The following is a 26,650-nucleotide window of genomic DNA, read 5'->3' on the forward strand; positions in this document are numbered from 1 at the left end:
GCACAGATGTGACAGCCTGTGCAATCAGAAATTGATATTTGCATATGCAAATACCAAGCAGCTTTCCCCAGAACTCTGTGATTCACTGGACTTGTCAGCTACTCTGAAACTTGTAAGAGAAATGTCAAAGTTCATCTTCTAGAGACATCTGTGGTGTGTTGTATGAGGTGGATTGCAGTATAGTGGCAACTAACAGAAGACCATCAATTAGAATATTATTTCAGTAGAAACATGGTTATAAAAGGCCAAACCTGCTAGTGCTCTGAATTTTAAAGTAAATAGGTTAAACTTAATTTGCATTCTGGAAATAAATGAGTTTTTAGAGTTTAAAATACATGGCTATAGAATGGTACAAATACATATGTTTTATTATCTACACCTTAAATACAGGAGCTCAATATAATGAATAAAATTAAAAGGCATTTTTTTTTTTTTTTTTTTTAATTTTTAATAAGAAATACTTCTTCCAAAATTGAAATTGATTGTAGCCTGAGAAACAAAGACACAAACAGAACCTGAAACATTACCATGATAGATAATAGTGAGGCAGCAAATTTGTTAATTTCTGGAAATAGATTAGATATTGAAATGTGGTAATGCTGAAATTTTTGATGGCATTCACAAGGATAATAAACATTCATGGAGAACATAAAAGTCATGAATAGTTGCTAACAGCCTTACATTAAGAAGAAATTTCTTCTATTATTTCAATGATCTGTTATGCTTTCCTCTGAAGAATCTGATAGCTATTACTGGATATAGAGTAGTCCATATATCATGGAATGATGCATGAGACTTTTAATAAAGTATAATGAATAATTCCTAGTTTTTAAGAGCATTTACAAATATGGTCCTGTGTAAATTGAGTATGGTATGTCTAATTAGAGCCCTTAGACATGTTTGCACACCAGTCCATAATCCCTCATGCCTGTATTTTCAGTACATCACTTTTCCACAGGGTAAATGTTCACTTTTAGCAAGCAAGGGCATTGTTATCATTCTTTGTTTTAGTAAAGAGTTTGCAGTGACAAATAAAAGAGTGGTCTGTCGTTTCTTCATCAGGCGATACATACCCTGGAAATATTCACTCTTCTCAACAATAAAGAAGAGAAATTGGGCTGTTAGTTGCCGGTGACTCTTTCAAGAGAACACTTTATTTTGCCACTTAAAACGAAGTTCTTCTGAAAGATCCCTTCTGCCGCTCTTCTGCAAATAGCGAGACAGGAGCTGCTGTTTATCAGCCGACCTCGGAAGGGTCTTTTGCCAGCAGCAAAGAAGCTCATAGATCTGGTGTGTTAAATTATCAGGGCACTTCAGCCTAACAAGCTGAAGTACGCTCCGCCGAACAGGGAGGCGTAAAGCAAGCAGTGATGTATTATCTTCTGCAAGCTCTTCTGCAAGCCAGTAGAGCAAGTTGTCCCATAGGGCCTCTGAAGGGCAAAAATTAATAAAGTAATGCTATTATTTTTCTGTTATGTAAATCTTTCTTTCAAAAAGCTTTCAGTTGCAGGCTCTGCAGGCTAAAGTTGCTGGCTCAGTGGGTGAACTCCCAAACTAAATGTGGTTTGTTTTTTACTGTAATGGAAACATCATCACTTCTTCTTTCTAATGTAATTTTTAGTAACTACACTGAGACGTGAAGTGAATATAGTCAAAAGCAGATTCAGTAATGATCTATAGCTCTTGGAACAGCATGGGGAAAGATAGCAATAAAATAAAAGGCATTTCTGATAACTGATACATTAGTTACACAGGAGCTTTCCAGTACAAACTGAATCTTATCATGCAGAAAACGGTATGCTGCTCAATTACCACCGCCCACCCCCCCCTACCCCCACCCCCAACCCCCACCCCCCCCCCATTATCTTTAAAGACCTTTTACATCTCCTGGTAACCAAAACTTATTTTGCTTTAAATAACTTTTAGTGCATTAACTACTTTGGTGGTTCCTGAATATGGCATTTTAAAATGTCAGTTACAACTGAAATAACTCCTGCCACTTAAAAAATAAATAGCTAATATAACTATTGTTTATATTGATGTTAATATGTTACGTGATAACATATTACATGTTCTTACCTGATGAATCAGAAGAAATTCTTTTTGTGCTTCGTGGACGGCTGACCAACTTTTCATGCTATCAAACAAAATGTGTTGAAGAAAGAGAAATGACTGACTGAGCACGGGATGAGGCACAGGGATCGGTCATAGTACATCAGCACTGAAGACTGGTCCTACCTACACAGGGCATTTGAGTCACTACTGAAAGCGAAGCAACACCATCAGCTGGTATAGACCAGTAAACAGCTATTGAACTAAAGAAGTGAAGTCTGTTTACACAAAATGGATGTTTATTGCATCTTATTAACAAGATTGATTTACGCAATTTAATAAAAGTTTCTTCAGTAGCATTATCTTGTGATAGGTGTATAGAAACTGGAGATATATAAAATCTGTAGGGAAACTTTGTACACAAGATGTATTCTAATTTCAAATGCTGCACTAACTTTTCTTTCCTGTCCCCATGTACTTATAATTGTGTGCATAACATGCTATTTCAAAGAAAATAACAATACATACTGCATACTTAGAAACTGTTAGGTCTAGAAATTATACTATGCGTGTAGCTATGGTTATTTATTTTACATTGTTCAACTTTTAATTACAAATCACTTAAAAATCATCATCATTCAAAAGGCAAGTTTCATTAGCAAATACAGAGTTCTTCCTCTTTCTTCCTTTTAGCACTGGAGAAAATGACAAAAAGCTGTCTTTTTTCCTTATGACTGAGAAAACGGAAAGTCTTGTGGGTCTTAATCTTGTTTCCTACTCCATGCAGAACAATAAATTAGTTACAAAAACGCTGAGTGCAAGAAGAGACTAATTTGCATCAAGTCAAGTTGGGCTCCTTTTTTGTTAAAACCTGTAATTGTCCTCTTTTAGTGCCCACGTTAAATGTACTTTCATCATGCATTCAATTGTAGTACCTGGCTGTTTATGCTTTCCCTATGAGACTTGCTCCAGGTTTATTTGTGGAGCTTCCCTTTTCCATTTATGAATTAATAACATGAAACTCTCACTGAATAAATTACTCCCATTTGTGTGCTTCTACAGCAACTCTGACATGCACCAAAGTGTGAAGGTAGCGTAATATGGCTGAAAAAACCCTCAGAATAAGGGGAATATAAAGCTCTTCCAGAAGGGGGCATTGTTTTTCTTCCAAGACAGGAATTTCTTTGGCTTCCTTTTATTATGTGTTTATATTTGAACCTGTTTTAGTCATTAATGAGAATTTAGCACCTCAAAGCTCTGTATGATATTTTCTAAGTTATTAGGGATGAACTCAATCACCCGTGGATTGACTTTAATCTGAACTACTTTATGCTACTTAATTTTAAAACAGTTGTAAAAATGGTAAGAATTGAAAATGAGTATTATCTAGAAATAGTGCGATAATATACAAGGCATTAGACCTAAAACATTAAATCTGTCTCTAAAGATTAAATATCTCTGGTGAAGAGCTAAATTCATCTACGGTTCAGCTGCACTGGCATGCGGCCCCGCTGTTTTGGTTGACAGTGTAAGTAAAATACTCTTAGCGGTCAAAGCAGTTTTTTAGTCTGGAAGGCCCTAAAATTAGCTAAGCAACTGCCTTTCTGAAGCAGAGGGTCACATACTATTTTGCTGTTAGGCAGTCATTAGACGTAAAACTTCAGCAGAATAGTAATTTGATAATGCTTGAATGGATTACACCACTATTTTCTGCAAAGCACTCTGATTTCAGTCAGTAATATTGAAGTGCCCTGCAAAATGGACCTTCAGACATGGCCAGACTCTGCTTGCATATCAAACAGGACAGACAGAAAAGGAGAAATTAACCTTTTAAACTCTTCAGCCCCAGCTTTACAATCATACAACTTCTTTGAAATCAGTAGGAAAATCACTGATACACTCACACAGACTTGACATTAGAACCTGATCCACTGCATTTCCTTGTATTAAAAATAACAGGTTTGACCAACCAGTGTTTTTGAATGCTGAGGAAATGAAAGCCCTATAAATAGGGCTTAGTTAATGGTTAGTTAATCTGTTATTACATCTAAACTAAATTTAAGATATTTATGAAAGTAGCAGAAATGTAAATAGTCTTTGCTCTTCTGACCCTGTATTTCAGGGATTTTGTTCCCAAACACTGAAAGGGTTCACCAGTATACTGGGAGCAAGTGAGAAATCCTCCAACAGTGCTACAGTTTAGAGCCAATTAATTCATTTTAAGAGACAAGAGCCTTACTGTGACAACTGGGAACGTGGGAACGTGTAAGCAGCTGTTAGTGCAAGAGCAATATTATAAACAAAACAGCATAATCAATAGGAGAGATATGAAAACTGAGAACTATGTTTTAATATGCTTGAGAGAGATGTGGTAGCTAAATTGCTGTATTGTAGTAGTATGCATGTAGTAGAAACTGGCAGAACTGAAAAATCGTTGCTTGAGTATATCTGTCATCATCAGGGCAATGTCTATTATTAATGCTCAAATTGTACTAAATAAGCAGATAAACAGGAGTTACACATGGAAACAAAGCACCACAAACAATCAAACCCTTTACTGTTAGAAAAATATTAGTCTATGCACGTGAATGTGGTCAGATAGTTCTAGGTGCTTTGGCAATATACAGTAGTGGCATCAGCATATGACTAATTACGGACAGTGTTATTCTTGGTTCATATTATACGAACATTAATGCTAGACTTGTTCTTTTATGAAGTGGTAAATAGCAGTTGCATTTGACAGATGGTTGGTGTAGTTGCTTGTATAATTAGTGTGTTCAATTTCTCCATGAGTGTGTTTCTCATCCAATTTTAACAATTTCCTTCTATTTCTTTTATTCATTAGGAACCAAAATGTGCATATATATCTGATTAAAATTTGTTGATCACATCACAGAGAGTAAAGATAAGATAAAATTCCTAATTTAATTTTACTGTCAGTGCTTTCTTCACTGTTAACAATTTTAGAACATATAATAAGAAATGGTAAGTAATTAGAATTACATTTTTGTTGCCCTATCATTCAATTGTGTCTGGATCATTATGTTTAATAAAAGGTTCTGTCTCTCTTCCAGTCAATTTGTTCCTCAAACACATTTTTAACTGCTGCAATATCCTGTGAAAATGAGTTCATCTTTTGATTAGTTTTGCATGTAAAAAGTAAGTTCTTTTGTAGCATTAGTTATACCTGTCACTTACCAATGTAATTGTTTTTGTATCCTGCACAGGGGGCTGTAACCATTATATTTTCTCTTCCTCAGTATACAACATTTCAACTAATACCAAAACTGCCTGAAGAGTTTAATGTATTATCTTTCTACATGGGACCACTCCATGTTTCTGATCACCTTTCTTTCCTCTGCTAAATCAAAATAATCTTTTTCAGTTCTGTGACCATGACTGCAGCATGTAGTCATAATGTGGATGCCTCATGGATAAATGGCATAACCTGCGCCCCCCCCCTTTTTTATTATTATTTATATTTATTTATTCATTTTTATTTTTGTATGTGTTTAATTTTGTGTGTACTAACATGTTTATTCAGGTGAAAGTCTTGTACCAGGTTTCTCCCATCATGTATTGTTAGCCTGCAGAGCGAAGGTACTCCTAGTTTATATAGTTCCTGACAATGCAGTAAGTGAATGTATCTGTCAAAGGCTGAAAGGACAAAAGATTATCTGCATTCCTGATGTTAAACTTCCTTTCCAATAACTCTTATAATTTAACAACCATGACCATGTTAATACCATGACCATGTAATCTTCTGCTTCTTTTACATGAATAGGCTGCCTGGGTGTTCTTGCATGCCCACATATATTACATATTCTTGTACACTTATGCAGAGTGACCATATTTCAAGATCTCAGCCATACTGGGAAAGAGAAAATGCGGCCTTAAATTTAGTAGGAGAAAAAGGTTAGTCAGAAATAATTGTTTTGAAAAATCTGAGTTGGATATTTTAAGACTAGCATGAGGCTGTATATACCAAAACAAATCTGAGACACTTGATAATTGTCTTTGTGGTTTAATACAAATGCAACTCATTTCACTACATCTTATTCTAAATACACAGTAAGATTAACTGAAGAGGAAAAATGGGATGGAAGAGAGACAAGTGGATGGAAGAAAACTAATTGATACCTAAGTTGTGTCACTGGCTCTTGTTTTTGTTCATGGGTTTGGGTTTTTGTTTGTTTGATTATGATCTTCCCCAGTGGAGCCTCAAGAGTTTGTATTTCTCTCTCTGTGAGTACTATACATGGGATGCTAACCCTGTGAAAAAGCAGAGGGTGAAAGCATGTGATTCCCCCCTGCCAAATTTACATTTTATACAGATTTTATCACTAAAAGAAGCCTCTTCTCAAAATCCTCTGCACCTAACTGTTCTTATTTTTTACTTGGGAGAATGGAGATGAGAGAGAAATCAAGAGCTATGCTTAAAGAATAGGAGATGTATTTGCAGGTAATACTTTAAGAAGAGTGAGTTCAATTAAATTAAAAAAAGAAACAGGTGCTACTGCATGCCACCAGAGATTCAGACCAGTGTTACCTGCACAGATTTTGAGATTGAAATGTATGTAAACTTGATAAAAGTAGTCTAGTGGCAGCATTTTATACAACACGGGATGTTGATATCTGGGCTCTTTGAAAAGATTACAGTTTGATTTCATTCCATTAAAGGTTAATTCATGTAGGAATAGCTTTCACCAGAGATGAAGCCGAATGCCCACATGGCTGTATTGCAGAGGCTTATTAAGTATAATAGGAAAATCAGGTGATAGGAGAAAGGTTACATCGACCATTTATGCACCTACAGTTTACAATTCTGTACTGCCTAGACAAGGTTACAGAGAGTATTTAACTGACACTTAAGCAATAATTTCTCAGGGCCATACCAGCTGGAAAGGGCAAATCTGTGAAAAAGTTCTGCTAAGTACAGTTTTTCTATGCTGGTCCTTGGATGAGAGTCTCTCACCTGCTAAGAGAAATTCTGAGGGAGTTTGTACATGGGTGATGGATCAGAACTGCTCCATCAGCAACTCTTTGGCTTATCTGTTGTGGAAAAAATGTACCAAGATCCTTTTGCCTTACAAATATGTGGTAAGGGAGAATGGGAAAGATCTCTAACATTATCAAGTGAGAAACTCACCTTTGGTAATGTTAGCGCTAATTTGCACAGTGGTGACTGGTGTTGGTAATCAGCACATGGCAAGGGCTGTTTCCATTCTTTGGTTATCATCTCTCTGGTGATTTTATAAAAAACAGCTGTTCCTTTGTAATGAGGTGAGCTGTGGTTACCAAACTCATCCACTTCTTTAATTTGGAGCTCTAGCTTGGGCTTTCTTTGTGAATGAAAAGTCAGCCTGTAGGCTTTTCCAAAATCTTTTCCATTTTCTGCAGACAAAAAAGGCAGACAAAAAACCACAAGCAAACAAACAGAACACCATTTTATACACTGTATTTGGATGTGTGGTATTTAAAATAATTAAGATGAGTCAAATGGAACTAATTACATAATAATCTTTGCCATTGTTTTTACTTTATATTGGACATCTGAGGCTCAAACGCTGCCACTAGCCTGCCTCAGTAGTTGGAATATCCTCATAGTTAGCTGTCTTAGCCCCTAAATTGTTGGCATGGGGAATAAGTGGTGAAGGCTGTGCTATGAGTTGAAAAGTAAGGAAAATGGAAGGTGATAAAGTATATAACAGGGAGAAATAAAAACCATACTGAGAATTTAATTAGAAATAAATGTTTTCCAGTTATTCATGATGGATGTCTGCCTATCTGTAACAGCAACCACAATGAGTTCAGAGGGGTACGTGCATTTTTGGGATTTGTAATTTCATTTTATGTGATACATCTCTAAGACTATCCTTTCCACAGATAAGCAGGCAACCTGGAGGTTTCTTTTTGGGGAGAATTTCTTTAGCATAAATGGAGTTTTCAGCAGGAGAATTTATATAAGATGTACAAAATGTTCAGGGAGCTACATACATGTTAATATGTGATTTCCAAAGCTGACAGAAGAGACTGTATGTAATTCTGTGTGAAAATTTTTCTAAGATTTCTTATCTCATCTCCCTTTAAGTAAATTGCTGAATGGTGGAAGCCAGTGCGTGGAATGCTCAAGACTGCTAATGTGAACAGCATAAAAACTCTCTCATCACCTCAGTTTATGATGCAACTCACAATAACCACCATTTTGCCCTGGATTTCAGTGTTAAAGCTCACTCAATTTAAGTGAATCTACACAGATAAAATAGCAGACTATTTTTATTTGGAATCTGTTTAATTCATATCAAAATCTCATTAAGTTACAAAGCCATTATTTCATTGATAGAATTCTGCCCTTTTAAAATAAAAGATAAACCATCTGCTTCCAAGGCACCAGGTTTCACAGAATGTCAGAGGTTGGAATAAATCTCTAAAGATCATCTTGTAGACCAGTCCTGCTCAAAGCAGTGTCACTGTAGTGGGCTTACATGGCAATGTTTTGGTAGTGGGGAGGAGCATGGGGTGGCTTCTATGAGAAGAATTCAGAAGCTGCCCCATGTTAGATAAGGGCCCCACTGCTGGCCAGAGCCAAGCCAATAAGTGATGTTGTTTGTGCCTCTGTGAAAGCATATATAAGAAAGGAAGAATAACTGCTGTGGAACAGCAGCTGGGAGAGAGAGAGAGGAGTGAGAAAAAGCCTTGCAGATGCCAGGGTTGATGAAGAAGGGGGGGAGGAGGTGCTCCAGGCGCTGGAGCAGAAGTCCCCTGCAGCCTGTGGTGAGGACCATTGTGGAGCAGCATGTTCCCCCGCAGCCCATGAGTACCACGGTGAAGCAGGGTTCCACACTGCAGCCCGAGGAGGAGACCACATTGGAGCAGGTGGATGTGGCCTGGAGGAGGCTGCGACCCATGGAGAGCCCCCGCAGGAGAGGCCTTGGGCTGGAGCTGCTGCCTGTGGGGTACCCAAGTTGGAGCAGTTTGCTCCTGATGGATGGACCCCGTGGTATGGGGCCATGTCTGGAGCAGTTCTTGAAGAGCTGCTGCCTGTGGGAAGCCCACACAGGATTGGTTTGGGAAGGATGGCATCCCGTGGGAGGGACCCCACATTGGAGCAGGGGCAGAGAGTGTCTGAGAAGGAGCAGCAGAGACAAAGCGCTATAAACTGACCATAACCCCCATTTCCCCATTCCCCTGTGCTTCTTGGGAGGAGGAGGTAGAAGAGGGTAGATGGGGGGAAGGCAGTTTCGATTTCTTTCCTTTGTTTCTCACTTCTCTAGCTTGTTAGTAATAGGCAATAAATCTTACTATCTCCCTACTTTGAGTCTGTTTTGCCCATCATGGTAATTGTTGAGCCATCTCCCCATCCTTATCTCAACCCTTGAGCCCTTTGTGTTGTATTTTCTCTACCTTTCCCTTTGAGGAGAGGGAACGAGAGAATGGCCGTGGTGGAGCTTGGCTGCCCACCTGAGTAAAACCACCACAGAGCAGGTTGCTCAGGATATTGTTCATCTAGAACATTTTATTTGTCAGTTAGAGCAGTTTCCTCTGCACTTCCATGCACCTGTCATTTATAAGCTATAAAACAGTGAAATAACTGAATATGCTGTGACAAACCACAATCTATTGATGTTTGCATACAATATTTCTGAACAGCTGAGCTGACTGATAAAGTACATCCAGAAGCATCAGTTAATTACCTTACCTGAGGCAAATATATTGCCTGTAAATTGAAAATGAATCTGCTCTCCTTCTCTTAATGGAAACTGCTGCGTAGGTTCTGGGGGACCAAAGTAGCCCTCCTCATGGAGATTTTGAAGCTCCCAGGACAATTCTCTGGATGCAGATAGTAAGACTACTATTTTATTTGGGTTTTCTCTTTTCCGATACAATACCACATTAGACATTGTGCTACAAACAGCTTCTTCCAGAGCCTGAGCAAAAAGGAGAAGATACGTAGTTTCCAAGAGGAATGAAAGCCGAATGACCACAAAGCTGTATTAAAAAAGGTAAGAAAGTAGACAATTCTATCACTTCAACAGCTAACAAGTCATTATGTAAAATAACACAGGGCTTAGTCTCTGATAGACATTTTGCTATCTCTTTTTATTCTGTTTTCCAACACATGAAAGAGTGAAAATCTGCCTCTTCTGTAGAGTATATTGGCTCTATATCTATGAATTAAAATATACGTGAATTTTAGAGGAGAGTAAGAAACTGTTTCTTAACAAGAAATTTTCAAAAATATAATGGTCTTGTAGTTAGAGAAAAGAAAGAGATGCTGGCAAGTTAATAATTTACAGTGATTTACTTCTTTACTAACTTACACTGAACCATACACTTGGAAGTAAATAGTAAATAAAAAAAATATATTTAATTACTGATACATTACCTTTCTAAATGTTCATTTAGTTCAAATGATACAAGCCCATTCCGTGCATTCTGGATATTAATATCATCAAACACCATCCATTCCTGTTCTTTGTTTCTGTGACCTAATAATTTCAAAGAATCACTGAGATTCTCTCCATTCTTTCTCACAGAAGCACTTGTAGCCCTGGAAAGCCAAGAAATGATACAAAACAAAACCACAACTGCAGAAGGAGTAAGAATAAGGCTTGAGTAAGGCTTGTATTTGTAGCACTGCTTTCCCTTCTGCTTTTCTTGATGACTATGCATTTTTTTCCACCTCGTAGAAAATCTACTTCTGAAAACAAACTCCAGAGCGCATAAGGAATATAACTGTTAGCCTCAGCCTATTTGCAAATGAAGGAAAATGTTGGCTTCATTTTCTAAGGAATTTGTATAGAAACAACTAATTTGTAGTCTTTTCTAGTAGTGCTTTGACTGAGAATCTAAAATATTATTTAAACTAGCATTAAGAACTGATCAGTGCCACAAGGGCACTGCTGCACAGTGAAGTGCTTCTGGTCTGAGAAATGCATTTTGAATCTCCTATTAACTGCCACGGGCAACCTTCCCAAATCTGAAGCTTGTGATAAAAATGGATGTCTAGTCAAGGAGACCAATGTGACTGTAAACTCCTTAAAATATGTGACAAGTGTTTCAGAAATGGGAAGCTGGAACATTGTCTTCCTTCTCCATCTGTACCCTGCTTATTTTGAAGATAATCATAAATGTTATTACACTGCCAGTTAACAACTGAAATTCAGAGGTTTTTTTTTTTAGGTGTCCCATGTTGGTGTTTTTTTTTTTTTTTTTTTTTTTTTTTTTTTTTTTTTTAGGAAAAAAAGATGCTTCAAAAGGTCTAATTTTTACAAATCTTGTAGTGTGTGCTTTGGAAAAATCTGACCCTTTCTCTAGCACTGCAGGTACCAAAAAACTGACATGTCCTAAATCATTATGTCAGAAATTTTGACTCAAGTAGCCATTGGAATGTGTAGAAGTAGAGATCAGAAAATTCAGTGCATTTCTCATCCTCATTCCTGATAGAAATAAGGTGATCAGCAGCGGTTAGCATATTTACATGATACATCAACATGTTATATGGATTTTCCTTGCGAAGTGATAAAATGAGAATTGTGTGGATCAGCTCTAGTGTTTCTAATAACGTTTGTAACTATAGCAGATTGTATTCAGGAAGTAACACATTTTTAATACAAAAATTATTAATGAACATCTGTTAAAATTAATTCATTTTAATGCTTTTAGAATGCTGAATTTGTAGTGGAGTTGTTCTTACCGAGGATGGTATGCTGCAGCAACCCTCTTTACTGTAGCACTGATGGCTCTCACTTGTTCTGTCTCATCTCCTTGCCTTTTTTTTTCTGGATTTGGAGGACAGGGTAGAGTAATAGTGACTGAGTTATTAAATGGTTGGGCTGAAGGATGCTGGATATAAACCAGTGCACTGGTGGATACCACTGAGTAGTACATATCATGTCTTGCTTTCAGTGTGGAAATCAGTGATGGTTCAATTGGCTGAACCTAAATATGGAAAGCAATTGTACAGTTAATTGTAAATGAATAAATCTTCCCTTACATGCATTCATTTTCTAATTGTATTATCTCTTGAAATTGGATTAGAAAGGCTTTAGGCTCCTCTCTGTAACTCAGGAACAACCCTCATAATGTACAAGGAATTTATACAATACACAGCCAAGTGCTTGAAAGTAATTAAAAACTGGAAACTTTACTGACTTAAATATTTGACTGTTAACCTGAGCTTCTCTGAGATGCATGTAGTACTTTGGTTGTTATGGGGGAGGGGAGAAACATGGTATAACTGAATCAAATTTTGAGATTGTTCCTAGCCTTACACTAAGTGGTGACAAAAGTTGTTGCAGTGCATGGCAGAAATGAAGAAGTTCATGTGAGGAAAATTGTTCTGCTAACTTAAAAGCTGGGCCATACAGCTGAAGTTTGGTGTTGATGCTTAAATCATTGTGGAAAACATTTATTTATTTATTTATTTATTTATTTATTTCCCTAAAGTATATTGAACACAGGTTGATTGATCTTCCTTTTAGGTGGAGATACCATACTGACTACTAGCAGTATCATGTGGTTTTAACAATGCTGACAGGAAACCATTTGCTATGAATACAGGATGTGGAGGTGCCACTACTTTTCATAGACATCTAATGATGGAACAGGTTGCCCTTTAACACTGTTATCATCGGTACTTCAGAACTGATCAGATAGCACAGAGTTGTGGAACAAGTATTGCGTATTTCAGTCTCACCTTTAACTGCATGGCTGCTGGAGAACTGAAAGTTTCCGGAGGATAATAGAAAGAGATTCTAGAATCCACGCTCAGCTTTTGTGAGAGTCCTACCTTTGGAACAGTAAAAGTTTCTCTCTTTAAGCATGACAACACAGAAAAAACACCCAGCTGGTAAACTTTCACTTCCGCAAATGTTTCCTGTGTAAAGAGAAAGTGGGGTAGAGTACATCAGAGGGAAAGGAAGCTGTGTTCTGCAGCACATTAGCATTTTGAGAGGGCAACATTAATTATAAAGTATGAAACAAAAAGAAATGAAGTATTATTATGAAGTATTATTGCCACTTGGTTGCCCAGTTATCTGGTGATTTCTAGTCATCATGTAATGTCATTCATATTCCAGTGTATGACTGGCATGAAATGAGATGAGCTCATCAACTGGGTGATGAATCTTACCCAACGTGATTACTTTTGCAGTTAAAAAAAGAACTGAGATGGAGTTTGGATTTGTAAGCATAGAACTGTGTTACTTTGTGATCTGAATGCAAAACAATTCCCCTTAAGATTTTACTTTTATCAAAGAATGCAACATATTACACATATTTACAAAAATCATAAATTACTACTCAGTCATTAGTATTGTGGAACCAAGCACTTCCCTTATGACTACTAGTGAAAAAAGGACCTTGTTAAATACCAGCTTACAAGTAAAATTCATTCTTGAGGGGGTAGGAAGAAAAGTTCAATTTAACCCTATGTAATTGGCAGCATGGCTTAATAAGGACAATTTTACTTGTATAACTCCACACAGGCTAATCTGAGCAACTGTACTGATGTTTTCACAGTGTTTAGATAAGAGGTTACCAACCTGATGGTTTCCTTGGTATCCCTCCAAAGAAATGGGAGTTAAGTAATTTGATTGAAAGTTCACTTCTGTCACCTTCACCATAATCTCCCGATAATTTCCTCTGAAGCGTGAAGTGAACGGGATTGCAATGTTGATAGGGAAAGGGATTGTTTTCTCATAATCAGAGCATTCAATACTGATAACATTGCTGACCAGCTCCTCAGAATCATCAACCACCAAGGAACTAGTGTCATTGACTATCTTACATGTCAGATTCTCCAGAGCAGTTGCAGGGGCTTTAATAAAACAAACTACTTTACATTCATTCTTACCGCTCCCTTCCACTAGAAACCTGGAGAAAAAGAATAAAAAATATTAGTTTTTGTATTTTGAGTGTGGTGGTGTCTTGCCATAATCATTGCTTCATTATAGTAAAAACAGATCATTCATAAGAAGATATGTATATGAATAGGTAGGAAAATCATGAAAAATTTTATGTTGAGCTCATCAGAGCAGTTTACAAATTATTACAGAACTGACTAATTGGGGTCCTTTTCTACTGATTTCCAGGAATTTTGGAATTACTGACTTTACTGACTGTGACTCAGTTCCTCAGTGATTTAAAAAATGAAAATCTATGCAATCAATTAGAAAGCTTCAGTTTACTTTAGACCAAATTGAAGATCTTCATTGTGCATGTCATAAACTGCACACAGTAAACTTAAATTGTAAACTGCAAGGCCAACAGCTGTTTGATATGTGCATATTGAGCTTTGTGGGCCCACAGATGTTTATATATATGCTAATAAGAAATATCAAAGTATGTCTGAAAGAAGAATGTGCTTACTCTTTGTTCATCCAGTCCCTAGATTTTTGCAGTTCTGAATCATTTGTAGGATTCACAGCAGTAAGATCACATGTTTGTGCTAAAGATGTAATTAGATCATTCGTAGAAATCTCATAATTTGTTTTCATTTCAGTGTCTTCCTTTTGCTCTGACAGTCTGTGTTCTTCACTTTCCACCTCTTTTGACGGTTCTGTGACTACTGCTTTTTCTTCCTCTTCACAACAACTTGTGACAATTTTGTCGTAAATATCTGTCAATGTCTGAGATGGAAGGCCTTCTCGAGTGCCCTTAAGAGCATCTTGACAAGCCAGTTCTGAATATTTTTCAGTAACAGAGCTATCTCTGAGAGTCTTATCTTTCCCATTATTATCCTTTTTCTCTGGAGAAGAGGTCATTAGCACTCTGCATTCACCATCTTCCTTTTTCATTGGAGGTTCTCTGCTAATGTCCTGTTCTTGAGCAGATACATTTTCAGCCCATGATGCAAATATTTCTTTTGCCACAGTTTTAGTGTCACTTGACTGGATTCGATTAATGTTCTGACCTTCTGTCTTGTTTGGGGAAGGAGTTCTTTGGGATTGGTGACTGGGACTAGAAGATGCTTGCACAGACTCCATTGCTTCTCCTTCAGAACAACACACACTTGTTTCTCCAGAAGTATTTTGAGCAGTCTGGATCTGAGAATCATCTGCTTTGCAACTAGCAGCATAAAGTTTATTTTTGGCCTCTTGAAGGTGTGAGACTGTGTTTGTCAAATAATCCTTCAATTTCTGCAGACAATCTATAATGTCATTGTACTCTGAGGGGGGAAAAAGAAGTAGGTAACCTATTAAATTTTGCTATGAAAGCTAGCCAAAAATGTGAAGACTTTTACATGTATATGTAGTGAATTGCACCTAATTCCATAATGCCATGCAATATATGAAGCAAAATATATTTTCTGGCTTTCATTTAATGTTTTTGCACTTTCTGCTATTCAGTTTGAGTGAATTTCTGAGGAACTGAAGTACAACTGTGTGCTTGTCCAAGTACTTTTGTGGCAGTTCTAATGAACCCCATTCTAATGATCAGACACAAACTAAATTCTCAATGACAATTGATCTACAGCAGGGAATTGGTAAATAATAGTTGAATTAGCTTGGGAACAGCTTAACTAGACATTAATTACATATATTTCCCAGAACTGAAACTTGCAAGATTCTAACATATGAGTCTCCAACAAAGCTATTATACATGACCTCAGTTTTAAACATGCTTAGCAGCTTTGAATTTTTGCTCTAAAGAACAGAGGATAATGCAAGAATCCCAGCACATTTACAATGCTGAAATTCAGCAGTTTGTAGCATGTAGTTATAGGAATGGTAGAAGTTTGCCTTGCGTATAACTAAAAGCACTGGGTGAAGAAGCATGCAACAAAAGCAAACGTTCCCTGCCATTCATTTAATATTTTATCTTTAATGAAAGTATTTATTTTATGATCCCTCACTTGTCTTATCTTATACCTTTTCTTAGAAAATTTTCCAGGTATTATCTCCAGAGATTTCATTGTATTACTATCAGCTCTCCCCTCACCTTATGTTGTCAGTCTCTCTATAACTGGAACTATGCCTTCGTTAATTAGGTATGTTACAAACCTCTGGGAGAAATTCTTACTTTCTTTTTGCTGCATAAACACCTAGAAAGCTTTGTTTTGCTGGCTAAATCTAGTGGCAGTCAAATAAGAAAATTGTGTAGATGAAACATGGTATAGTGCTCTTCCCTAGAGAGGGAGGAATGGAGGGAGGGAGGGAAAGGGAGAGAGCAGAATGACAATAGAAAGGATTTGACACTTTTGCTACCTTTGATACCTGTGGGGAAAATTGTGATTTTTGTTAACTTTATTCAGTAATGTCATATGAAGTAAATCAGTATCTCAAGGTTTTCAAGTTCAAAAATAATTGTATTGAGTAAGAATTTCATAGCTATATTACATAGTTTAGATAGGCCTTTCACTTTCATCTCTATTTGCACCTCACATTTAACTCACATTTGAGTTAAAAACTACAAAGAATACAGTTCAATATATTTTTTTTTATTCCTGATGCCAGTCTAAAAATTATTCCTTTGCAATACTTTTTCAGTTTCCAACTGATTTGGTTTAGGATCTTGACTGTACCTAGAAAAAAAAATAAAAAAAAATAAGAAAGCCAATACATTTTAAATGTATTTTTTTTTCCTCTGGCAGCTCAAGGAGAAAATGAGCTTGTTCTAAGACACTGCTGTTTTTCCAATGGTACTTTTACAATGGTGAAGAACTTCCAAATAGTTTAACAGGCATGAGATAAACAAAAGGACTGGAAATAACAGAGCTTGCACAGCTTGGTTTACATAAGAGGTTGTAAAAAAAACACTTCCCAGTGTCACTAATGCAAACCTCAAGTTTTGGCAGTGCAAATTACCTGAAGTTTGCATTCTCCAAACAACAACACCAAAAAACCTACAGCAACTTTAACTTTCTTAAAATCAAACATAGATCATAGTGTCTTTTTGAACAACAGTACTTTCCTCATTATGAACTTTAAAATAATATTTAAGTACAATATTCAAATTTAAAATTAAAAGAATAAATTAATACTTCCACGCTTGGCTTAAAGCCAACTAAAGACACTGCCCTGTAACTTTAGACTTTAGGTAGTCTATATGCAAAACGTCTTCAAACCTTTTGCCAACTGATTATTGTATGGGAAAGCAAGACAGTTAATTCTTTGAAAGCTCAAACAAAAAAGGTCATATAGATGACGCCAACAAAGCAAAACTAGCTTGACCCTGGAGTCTGGAAGCAGGTCCTGACATAGAATCATGCAATCATTAAGGTTGGAAAAGACCTCCAAGATCGTCTGGTCCAACTGTCCCCCTACCACCACTATCACCCACTAAACCATGTTCCTAAGCACCAGGTCTAACCTCTCCTTGAACACCCCCAGGGACGGTGACTCCACCACCTCCCTGGGCAACCCATTCCAATGCGTAACCACTCTTTCTGAGAAGAAATGTCTCCTGATTTTCAGCCTGAACCTCTTCAGCACACCTTGAGGCCATTCCTTCTTCTCCCATTGTAGTCCCTGTCAGAAATGTTGTTTTATTACTGTGGACGCCTTATAAACCTTCAGAACACAGATTTATAAATGCATGCATGGCTAAAGATTTTTGTCTGGAGTCTCCCCCTGTTGTCTCAGAATCATGCCCTTAGACTACTGTTAAATGTTGTTTTCTGCCATGACAAATGTTTATTAAGATGCTATTTCTGAGGAAAGAGATTTATTTCATTTGTCATGAAACCTGCATTTTGTTTCTCAGGAGTAAAATCCAGATTTAGTTCTCACAATACATAACATGGTTAGACATTTTAAAATATAAACACAAAATTAACATTCATGTGTTTACCTGTACACTAGGATGACAGAACTCATAATTATTGCTATGTTTTTAACTATGCTGTTACTTTTTGAGGACTGTAGTCTATAAATACTGTGTTTCTGCCCAGAGGTGCTAGCAGTAGGGCAGAGCTGTCTGTGAGGAGAGGCCAGGGCTGCCCCGTGCTGGACGCAGCCAGTTCCAGTGAACTCCAACAGCCCCACCGCAGGGCCCTGTCAGCAAAGGTGGTGCTGCCTCTGGGAAAATATGTTTTAAAATGGGCAAAAACACTGGAGAGAGTGAATAAAAACGTGTGTGAAACCATCCTGTCAATACCAAGGCCAGATGAGGAGGGGGAAGAGCCACTACAGGTGATGGAGCTGAGGTTCCCTGGCAGCCAGTGGGGAGGACCATGGTGGAGCAGATCTCCATGCTGCAGCCCATGCAGAACCCACACCGGAGGAGATATTCCCTCAAGGAACTGCAGCCTGTGGAGAGCCCAGGCTGCAGCAGGGGGCTGGCAGGAGCTGTGAGCTATACCCCATGCTGGAGCAGGAGTATGAGTGAGGAGGAAAGGAGAGGCACAGAAGAGATGTTAGGGACTGACCATAAGCCCATCCCCATGCCCCGCATTGCTCTGGGTGGCAGGAGGAGTGGCAAAAGGAATGAAGTTGAGCCTGGAAAAAAAAAGGATGGGTAGGGGAACATATTGTTTTGATTTTTGCCCCCCCGTTTTTTTTTCTTTAAGCACTAACCAAATCTACTTTAATTTGCAATAAACTACATTTCTTTTCACCTATTCAAGTCTGTTCTGCCCATGACAGTAATTGGTATGTGATCTCCCTGTCCTTATCTCAGCTGTCGAGCTTTGCTGTCATGTTTTTATCTCGTGTTCCATTGAGGAGGGGGAGCGAGAGAATGGCTGGGTGGGTGTCAGACATCTGTCCAAGGTCCATCCAGCACATCATAATATAAATAAAACTGTGAAAGAACTGCTTAGCTCATTATATGTGCATATGTATACTCTCACATAATGAGAATTTATGAGTCTTATATGGAGTCATATAATACACCATGATGTCACTGTTGAAATATTAATTCATTTGGTCTAACAAATGGCCAAACACTGAAATACTAACAAATGAAAGGTGAGGTCCCTGAGCATCCTTACATGTCAGAACTTAGCATCCAATACACCCAGTCTATTCTCTTTGTGGGGAGATTGCTCCATACTTGCCTGGACTTGCAGTCAATTCCTTGTGTTTGTCATGAAGAACACTCAGCAAGTGGCAAGTGTCTTGAAGGCTTTCTGTAATGTTCCCCAGGTGTTGGCTGAGAGATCCGCTCAGCTCTCTTGTTGAAGAGATCAGTCTTAGCACATATTCCACTCTCTCTTCATTATCACTTTTCAGAAGCACATCTCTTGCTAGCAGGTTCAGTTGCCAGATCTTTTCCCGTTGTTCTGATTTGTCTGCAGAAGGTGTAATCCTACCTTCAGCTATTTCCATCTTATATTCAGAATGTCCTACTATATTTTTTTCTGCTGTTCAAACACTTCCACAAGATGATGTCTTTTGTAAAGAGTGAGCTCTTTATTGTTTGTAACTTAAGCAGCATATAAAAAGGTACTATATTCGACACACACTGCAAAAAATCAAGCTCTAGCTCAGCAACTCTGAGTTGATGTTGACTATTAAAAAGTTACTAGGTGACAAAAAGGTGTGGCTCTGGTGTGACTAAGGGCAAGAAATGCCAAGAGATGCCAATGTACAGCACACACATTTAAGAGTACAAATAGGGAGGTTATATAACTCAGTTAGGTAACAGTGACTTACAGTGCAGGAACTATGAGCAGTTTCTTATTTCAATGGCAGCAAATGATCAGTACCTATGAAATCAAGCCCCAACTAAGAATTTGTAATTATATAGTCACCACCAACAAGGAAGTGCAGCTTTTCATTACAAGCTAGCATTAAGTGCAGTAGGTCACTAGACGCCGTTTTCTAACAACTGTATTTTCTTTGTTGTTTAGAGACATCAAGTAGGTGGGACAGATCCAACCTGCTACGCATGCTGGATGATGTGTTTGAATTATATGCTTTAGCAATACAAGAATTTACAAATCTGATTTTGTGACAATGGACATGTAAAGAAACATGCAGTGTTTTCTGGGGTGTATTACCATAACACGGGAAGAAAGGTAAAGAAAAGGCAGTAACAGCTAAAAGTTCAAACAATGAACGCCTGACATTTCATATGATATTTTGGATGTTAAGAAGCAAACTTATGAGAAAAACATGACCTCACTAAACTTAAATGTGATGTAAAGAATTGACTGTAGGTTGGTCATGGGAAAAAATAATAATAATAAAAAAAAGACTGTCTTCAAGAGTACTCCCATGAAAACTGGCAGCTCTGCTTTTGCAGGGCCTTATGACCACGGGCTCCTGGAAGCAGCTTAGTCTAGTATGTATGGCTCCTGTGCTGTTTGTTCATTGACTCCAGTGGGTGAAATTTGAGTGCTGATACCTCAATGACAGTATTTGCATTGATTTACATCTCATCCAGCACGTTCAGGAATAAAAGTCTCACCAGCATGGCAATGAAAAGAGATGGAGCAGACTGGCCTGAAGTCTTCATAGGCAGAGTTCGGTACTGGTCTAAATTTGAAGTGTCACATACACCAAAAATGTTTTATAGTTTAAGAAATGCGCTATACAAATTGTCAACACAGTGGCTTTCCTACTAAACATTCCTCTTTATGGTCCATTATAAATAATGCAGCTTTTAATAGCAATTAAAATGGGACCAGGATGTAAAAGCACACTGAAAATAGCATAAGAGCATTGTAAGGACTAATAAGGTAATGTCAGCAGAGTGCTTTGAAGATGTAAAGCACTGTATAAATGTTAAAAATAACTAGGAAAGATAAAAAGTGTCTTTAATCAGTGTGTGAGCTGAAACCAGCTGTAATTATTAAATTCAAAACGAAAGTTCCTTTTGACTCATTATAGTTTGCTTGATCACACTGAGTGTACTGCACAGCTAACACAAAAGGGTAGGTGAATCACTAACCTATTTACCATTTCTGATGGTCCAGCAGCACTACATTCTTCTAAGTTATTCCTAGGAGAAAGGGAACTCTGAAAAGAACGTATACTTTCCTGTACAAGAAGTGAAAAATCTAATCTTCTCACTCAATTTTTTGAGGATGTGAAAGGAAAATATAAGAAGGGGAACAAAAATACTTTATTATGTATTTACTATATACTATTGCATACACCAATTTTTTTGGTGTACTTCTATATTATTCCCCTAACCATAGTATAGTGGGATTCATCAGCTCTGGATCTTTTCCAGTATGTGTATTTGCTTAGAATACTTCAGACTGTCTAAATCAGTTAGCAGATGTGAGTTTAGAAAAGCAAGGAAAAAAAAAAAAAAAAAGTTAGTTTGAGTAATGGTCAAATAAGATTTTTTTATTATTATTTTTATTTTTTTTAAAATAAATTTTGTGTGTGAAATAGATAATAATAAATGGCCCCTTACCAGAATATGACTATTCACCAGATGTTGCAGAGATTTCTAGAACCTGCTACTAAAACACATTTTTATAAACATGACTTTAGAAGATACGACAGGAACTGATCTATATTCATGTTCTTTGCCATAAGCAAACTGTTTTGATGAGTTAAAGAATTAAATATGTAACTCCTGCTTCAGTTAATCTGTGCTATCTTTATAAATTGTCTACGCATTTTTGAAAGGGAAGATTAGTTAGTTCAGAAAATACATCTATCTAAATTGCATTCAATAGGAGATGAGAAACTATTCGGAGTTTTTAATGTGTAGTTTAAGAAACAATACCACTCCTTTGAGATAAAAATTTATGTTGATCTTCTCTAAACTTGAGTGAAACATGCAAAAAGCTTCCGTAAAAATATGAAGTACTGCATGGTATAATTGTCTCTCATACAGCGGTCTGTATAAGAATTTGTTGTAGAGATAATTTTGTGAGCTACATACTTGTTGAAGCAGTTATTACACATGCACTGCTACTGGGAGACATTTGACTTTTATACTCATGATTATACATCAGATCACTAGAAGGAAAATGAAGTAGTAAAGACCACTCATTACAGTTGACTCTTCCGCTTTTTTACTCTTCAACAGTAAGAGCATATATAGTTTGATTGTTTGATGATCTGTTTGAAGGTTTTAAGTTCAGCTATTTATATAGCAGAAACATAGTTTCTGTCAAACAAAGATAGGCCCTTATTAGAATTTCAATTGTGCTAACCATGGTGCTAACCATAATCTATGCCTATGGTCACTGAAAGCCTGTTTGTGGTATTTTAATAATAATTTACCATTTTTTCCTTACTTGAAGAATGATGAAAAATTATGTATCTGGAATTTATTAGTTATCTTTGATGTTGTTTAATAGTATTACAACTTAAGGCTTGTGTTTGTGAATGGAACTGGCAGGTATTGAGAAATATAAATATATTTAAGACAAATTAGTCTTTTATTATGTGGCACAAGCTCTTGCCCAAAGCAATCAAATCTGGTTGTAGCGTTCAGGGCCCTACAAGCCTTTGTGGCCCAGACCAGCCTCACTGGGTGATGTCAGGTGACAGCTGGGCCACATCTGAAACTTTCTGAGCATGCTGCAAATGCTACATTTCAGTAAAAAATAGCCCCAGCCTCACTAGAAGTTCCTGCAAAAAGTCTATCCTTTAGCTGAAAAAGAATCAAGCTCTTAGGGGTAAGATGAAGACACAGTTATTGTGTTTACCATTACACGTGGATAGTTTTACAACAGACTCACAGGGAAAGAGACCTGTGGGTGTCCTCCTGCAACCCCATTGTCAAAACAGGGCCCTGTGCCTGGGTAGGTAATATAAAGGGCAGAAAATTCAAACAATCACGAGACAATGTGTAAGAAGTAAGTGCAAGAAAAATTGTGGTAGATGTAAAATTGTTTCTAAATTGTGCATTTGCAGCTCTTGGGTTCTTTATTTATTTGCATTTTGTGAAAGAACTAATAACAAGAGAGCTGTGCACTCATCCTGAGAGCTTAGTTCTCCATTGAATTTTGCTGTTTTGAAGAGTGATACTACTCTTTAGCAAACCTACATCAGCAAGACAGAAATATAATAGAAAATTGGCTCCATGCTGGACATTGTTTTAAAACAATTTATATACCTTAGTTACTTTCACTTTTAACAATATTCTCTTAACTGTTCAAAGAGTCCTTACAAGAGCTTTCACATCCATTTTAAATAATGGCCATGGATGTATGAGGAAAAACATATACAATTTAGAAAAATAGGGAGCAAAGTATACATTTAAATACAGTTATTATTGTTTAGCAGATGCATGTATATGTTCTTTTCAGAATACCTTAACAATGTTGCATAGCTGATAACAAAGTGGACTTTGCTCTGCTAGGAAAAGAGATTAGAGTGTGTGATGCAGACAAAGTAAATTCTATCTTTATATTCTGTGTATAATACAAAGTTCAGTACGTAACAATAAATGTATTTTGCTGCGTTTATTGATCTTTTCATACTTGAAAATACATATAAAGGTTTATTTTTTCTTTTTCCTGTTTTTCGTATTCTAAGGCCGAAGTGAGAAGATAATTACAGTATAAGAGAAACAAAGATGGTGCTATAGATGTACTGTGCCATAGGAATTATATTATTTGCTCTTGTGGATGGTCCATACCATAATGACCAGTGCTGGATGCTTTGAAGGAAGTCATAATCACCTTGGAATATGTAATTACAGAAAAAAAGTATGATTAGAAAGCTATATCTCTCGTAGTGCTGTCCCAGTACTTGATGTTAAGTCATCATGCCAATGATTCAGTGTGCATGAGCCTAATGGTATGAAAGGCAAAGCTCCAGCATGTGGTAGGTAGGAAAGTCTGAGCCTGTGCTAAATGATGCTGTGGGCTCTGAATTTGCCTTTACATTTATGTTAGCATCTGAGGAGGTTTTAGGTAAACAATGTAGAGAAAGCCATACTCAACTATGCTTGGGTAGAGTTAACATAAAGAACATGGGATCATGTTCTAGAACCATGATCTGTGCCAATCTGTGCATAGGCATGGCTGTAGGTTAGCTTTGTGATCTGGAAATCAGAACAAAACAATCTTACATTCTCTATGCACTGCCTTTTAGATTAATTGTTGATAACTGTTAATCAGTATTTTGAATAATATGCCATGGTAACAAATACTGTCTATTTACAGACCAAAGACAAATAGGTTTGTTATGGTTTAACCTGGGAGGCACCACACAGCCATTCACTCACTCCTCGCCTGTAGGATGGGGGAGAGAGCTGCAAAAGGTAAAACTGCAAATGGGTTAACATAAGGAGAGTTTAGAAAGGAGGAAGAAAAGTATTAATGCAAAAAAGAAAAGTAATTAATGCACAATGCAATTGTTCACTACCTGCTGACCGATGATGCCCAGCACAAACAGTCATCCCAGCCAACTCCCCCCAGTTTTATTGTACAGCATGAGGCCATATGGTATGAAATGTCTCTTTGGCCAGTTTGGACCAGCTGTCCTGGTTCTTTGTGTCCCCCCCCCCCCCCCCCCCCCCCACTCCTTGTGCACCCCCAGCCTCCACACTGGCAGGGCAGCACAAGAAGCTGCAAAGTCCTTGGCTCTGTGTAAGCACTGCTCAGCAACAGCTAAAACATTGGTGTTTCATTGTAAATCAAAAACACAGCATCATACCAGCTACTATGAGAAAAATTAACTCTCCCAGCAAAACCAGGACAAGATTGCAGACTGGGACTCAGCATTATGAGTCCTCACCATCTTTGGTAACTTCTGAGTGGAAAGAGGAACTTCTATTCCATCTAATTTGTCCTTTAGTACTTGAACATAGACCTATGAAATCTGAGAAGAATGAATAAAAATAGCAATATATAACTCTGAGTTGCAAGAGGAACTTTTATTCCATCTAATCAGGACTTGAAAAAACTAAGAATGAAAGGGAAGATAAAAATAGTAATACATACTTCTCAAATCTATACACTATATTGTCCTATTTGCATTCTTCTACAGAAGATAATCTTGATTTAGCTGGAAACCTACTCTGCCTGAAATCCATCATGAGCTGTAATATGCATTCCCTGTACCTCAGTTTTGTGAAAGAAATACAAGCCGCTTTTACTGATGATTCACTTACAATGGACAGTTTCTTGAAAGTGCAAGAGAAGTGAGTTTAGATGGCACAAAAGAAAAAGTGGCCTTTCCCTAGCTATAGAATGAAATAGTCTAATCAGTTCTCATTACATCTTTTTTTCTGTGCTCACATAGACCTTTGGTGTACTGTACAAATGGCAATGAAGGGTTTTAGTGCATTAATTTAAACTAGAATTTCCTTTATTTTAAAATTTATTTCATTTTCAGTTTGCTCTGTGCACAAGAACTGATAAGGCCTCCAGAATTCTGAGCATTTGTAAGCAAGGGGTAAGTTTTGTACTGCGCTAGCTGAGCAGAATATGTAATTTGATTTCCATAACAATGTGCATAAAGCAAAAAGATTTAGTCAAGTTTTTGATCTTGTGTAGGTTTTTTATTTGTGCATACAAAACTGAATTATCTGAAATCAAGCCTTTGTGTGACACATTGGCTTTTCACTTATTTCATAAGGAAAGTACAAGATTACCAGCATCTCTGAGGGGCCAGAAGCATGATTAACTGTTCACCTGGAGAAGCTCATAATTTCCACAGCCTCTTTGCTGTTTGTCTCATTTTACAAGATTAAGTAATAACTTGATTATAGCCTTTGGGAAAAATTAATTCTTGAAAGAAAAATGCATTTTGATGTGATCAGCAATAATATTTTGTAGTTATTAAACATGATTGATGTTGTTTTAATGTTAGTATTTAATTATATAAGAAAAACTGTAGTTTTTTCTATCCAATATTGAGGTGACACTTATTTAATTGCAATTTTAATTAAGTTTTAGAAAGGGAGAGATCATAGAAACCTGACATGAAAGTGTTGTTTTCACTTCATGCTGTTTCTTTTCCCGTTGACAAAGTCTGAGTCTCAGTTATACTGCTCTCCTCAACAATGGAGTTAAACCCTCATTGCTCTTAAGAGATACCCTTGGTACAATGCAATCCTTAAAAGAAGTATGAAATTTTCTGAGCATATGAAGGTGAAAAAGTAGCAAGGTCAATCCAGATGTAAGTGGCTTAGTGGGACCTATTTCAGCAGAACTTATTTATAAGCTGTTTGGGGGGGTTGTTTATTTGTTTGTTTGCTTGTCTGGGGGAAAGAGAAAACATAAGAGATATAATGTGTTTCACCAGACCTAAAGAAAAACATGAAATTATTATGAAGTATATGCAATTTTTACTGTGATTGTACTTTGGAAAGTTTTTCTCTAAAAATAGTTCTGTGCTGTCTAGTATGCTTCATTACTTTCCATGCCAAATTTGTGCAAGCAACAAATAATATAAAAGTGGGAAGGAGGTATTTGAAAGAGTGACCTTTAAAACTAACAGCATCTTTAAATGTGTCATATGTGGTTTCTGTAGAATGCGAGCAAACCAGTGCTGTGTAGATAAAACCTAATGATTCATTACAATTCAGTCAACAGCACAAAAGTTGAATGTGGGAGAAGTTAGTGCTCTGATGTTTAGGAAAGTTTCTCAGAGAGATTCATTTTCAAATAAATTTAAGAATGCTCCATTAGATTTTTCAAAGGTGACAGGAAGTTATGTCAAGGTAACAAGGTCCCGTAAATGAGAGCAATAGCAAAGAAATAATAAGAACTTACCACATGCTTTGAAGA

General features: G+C 37.0%; 1 protein-coding gene across 5 annotated transcripts; it reads right to left on the reverse strand.

Annotated features, from left to right (window-relative positions):
• Window positions 1-449: 449 nt before the first annotated feature.
• DTHD1 (death domain containing 1) lies at window positions 450-19,510 on the reverse strand. Of its 5 annotated transcripts, none has more exons than XM_035326215.1 (10): window positions 19,055-19,510; window positions 14,425-15,223; window positions 13,599-13,929; window positions 12,752-12,931; window positions 11,750-11,994; window positions 10,439-10,603; window positions 9,752-10,041; window positions 7,202-7,446; window positions 2,080-2,137; window positions 450-1,430 (listed from the first exon to the last, which is right to left on the reverse strand). In XM_035326215.1, exons 1-10 carry the CDS (start codon window positions 19,323-19,325, stop codon window positions 1,141-1,143), a joined length of 2,874 nt encoding a protein of 957 aa, XP_035182106.1. In that variant the 5' UTR covers window positions 19,326-19,510; the 3' UTR covers window positions 450-1,140. The 5 variants fall into 5 exon arrangements, 3 of the variants coding, with proteins under 3 accessions (XP_035182106.1, XP_035182107.1, XP_035182108.1); XR_004750885.1 differs by having other exon boundaries at window positions 1,363-1,430; window positions 6,193-7,446; XR_004750886.1 differs by lacking the exons at window positions 450-1,430; window positions 2,080-2,137 and adding exons at window positions 5,547-6,324; window positions 6,948-7,104.
• Window positions 19,511-26,650: the final 7,140 nt, after the last annotated feature.

Source organism: Oxyura jamaicensis, chromosome 4 (genome assembly GCF_011077185.1).
Source record: "Oxyura jamaicensis isolate SHBP4307 breed ruddy duck chromosome 4, BPBGC_Ojam_1.0, whole genome shotgun sequence".
Taxonomy (NCBI): Eukaryota; Metazoa; Chordata; class Aves; order Anseriformes; family Anatidae; genus Oxyura; species Oxyura jamaicensis.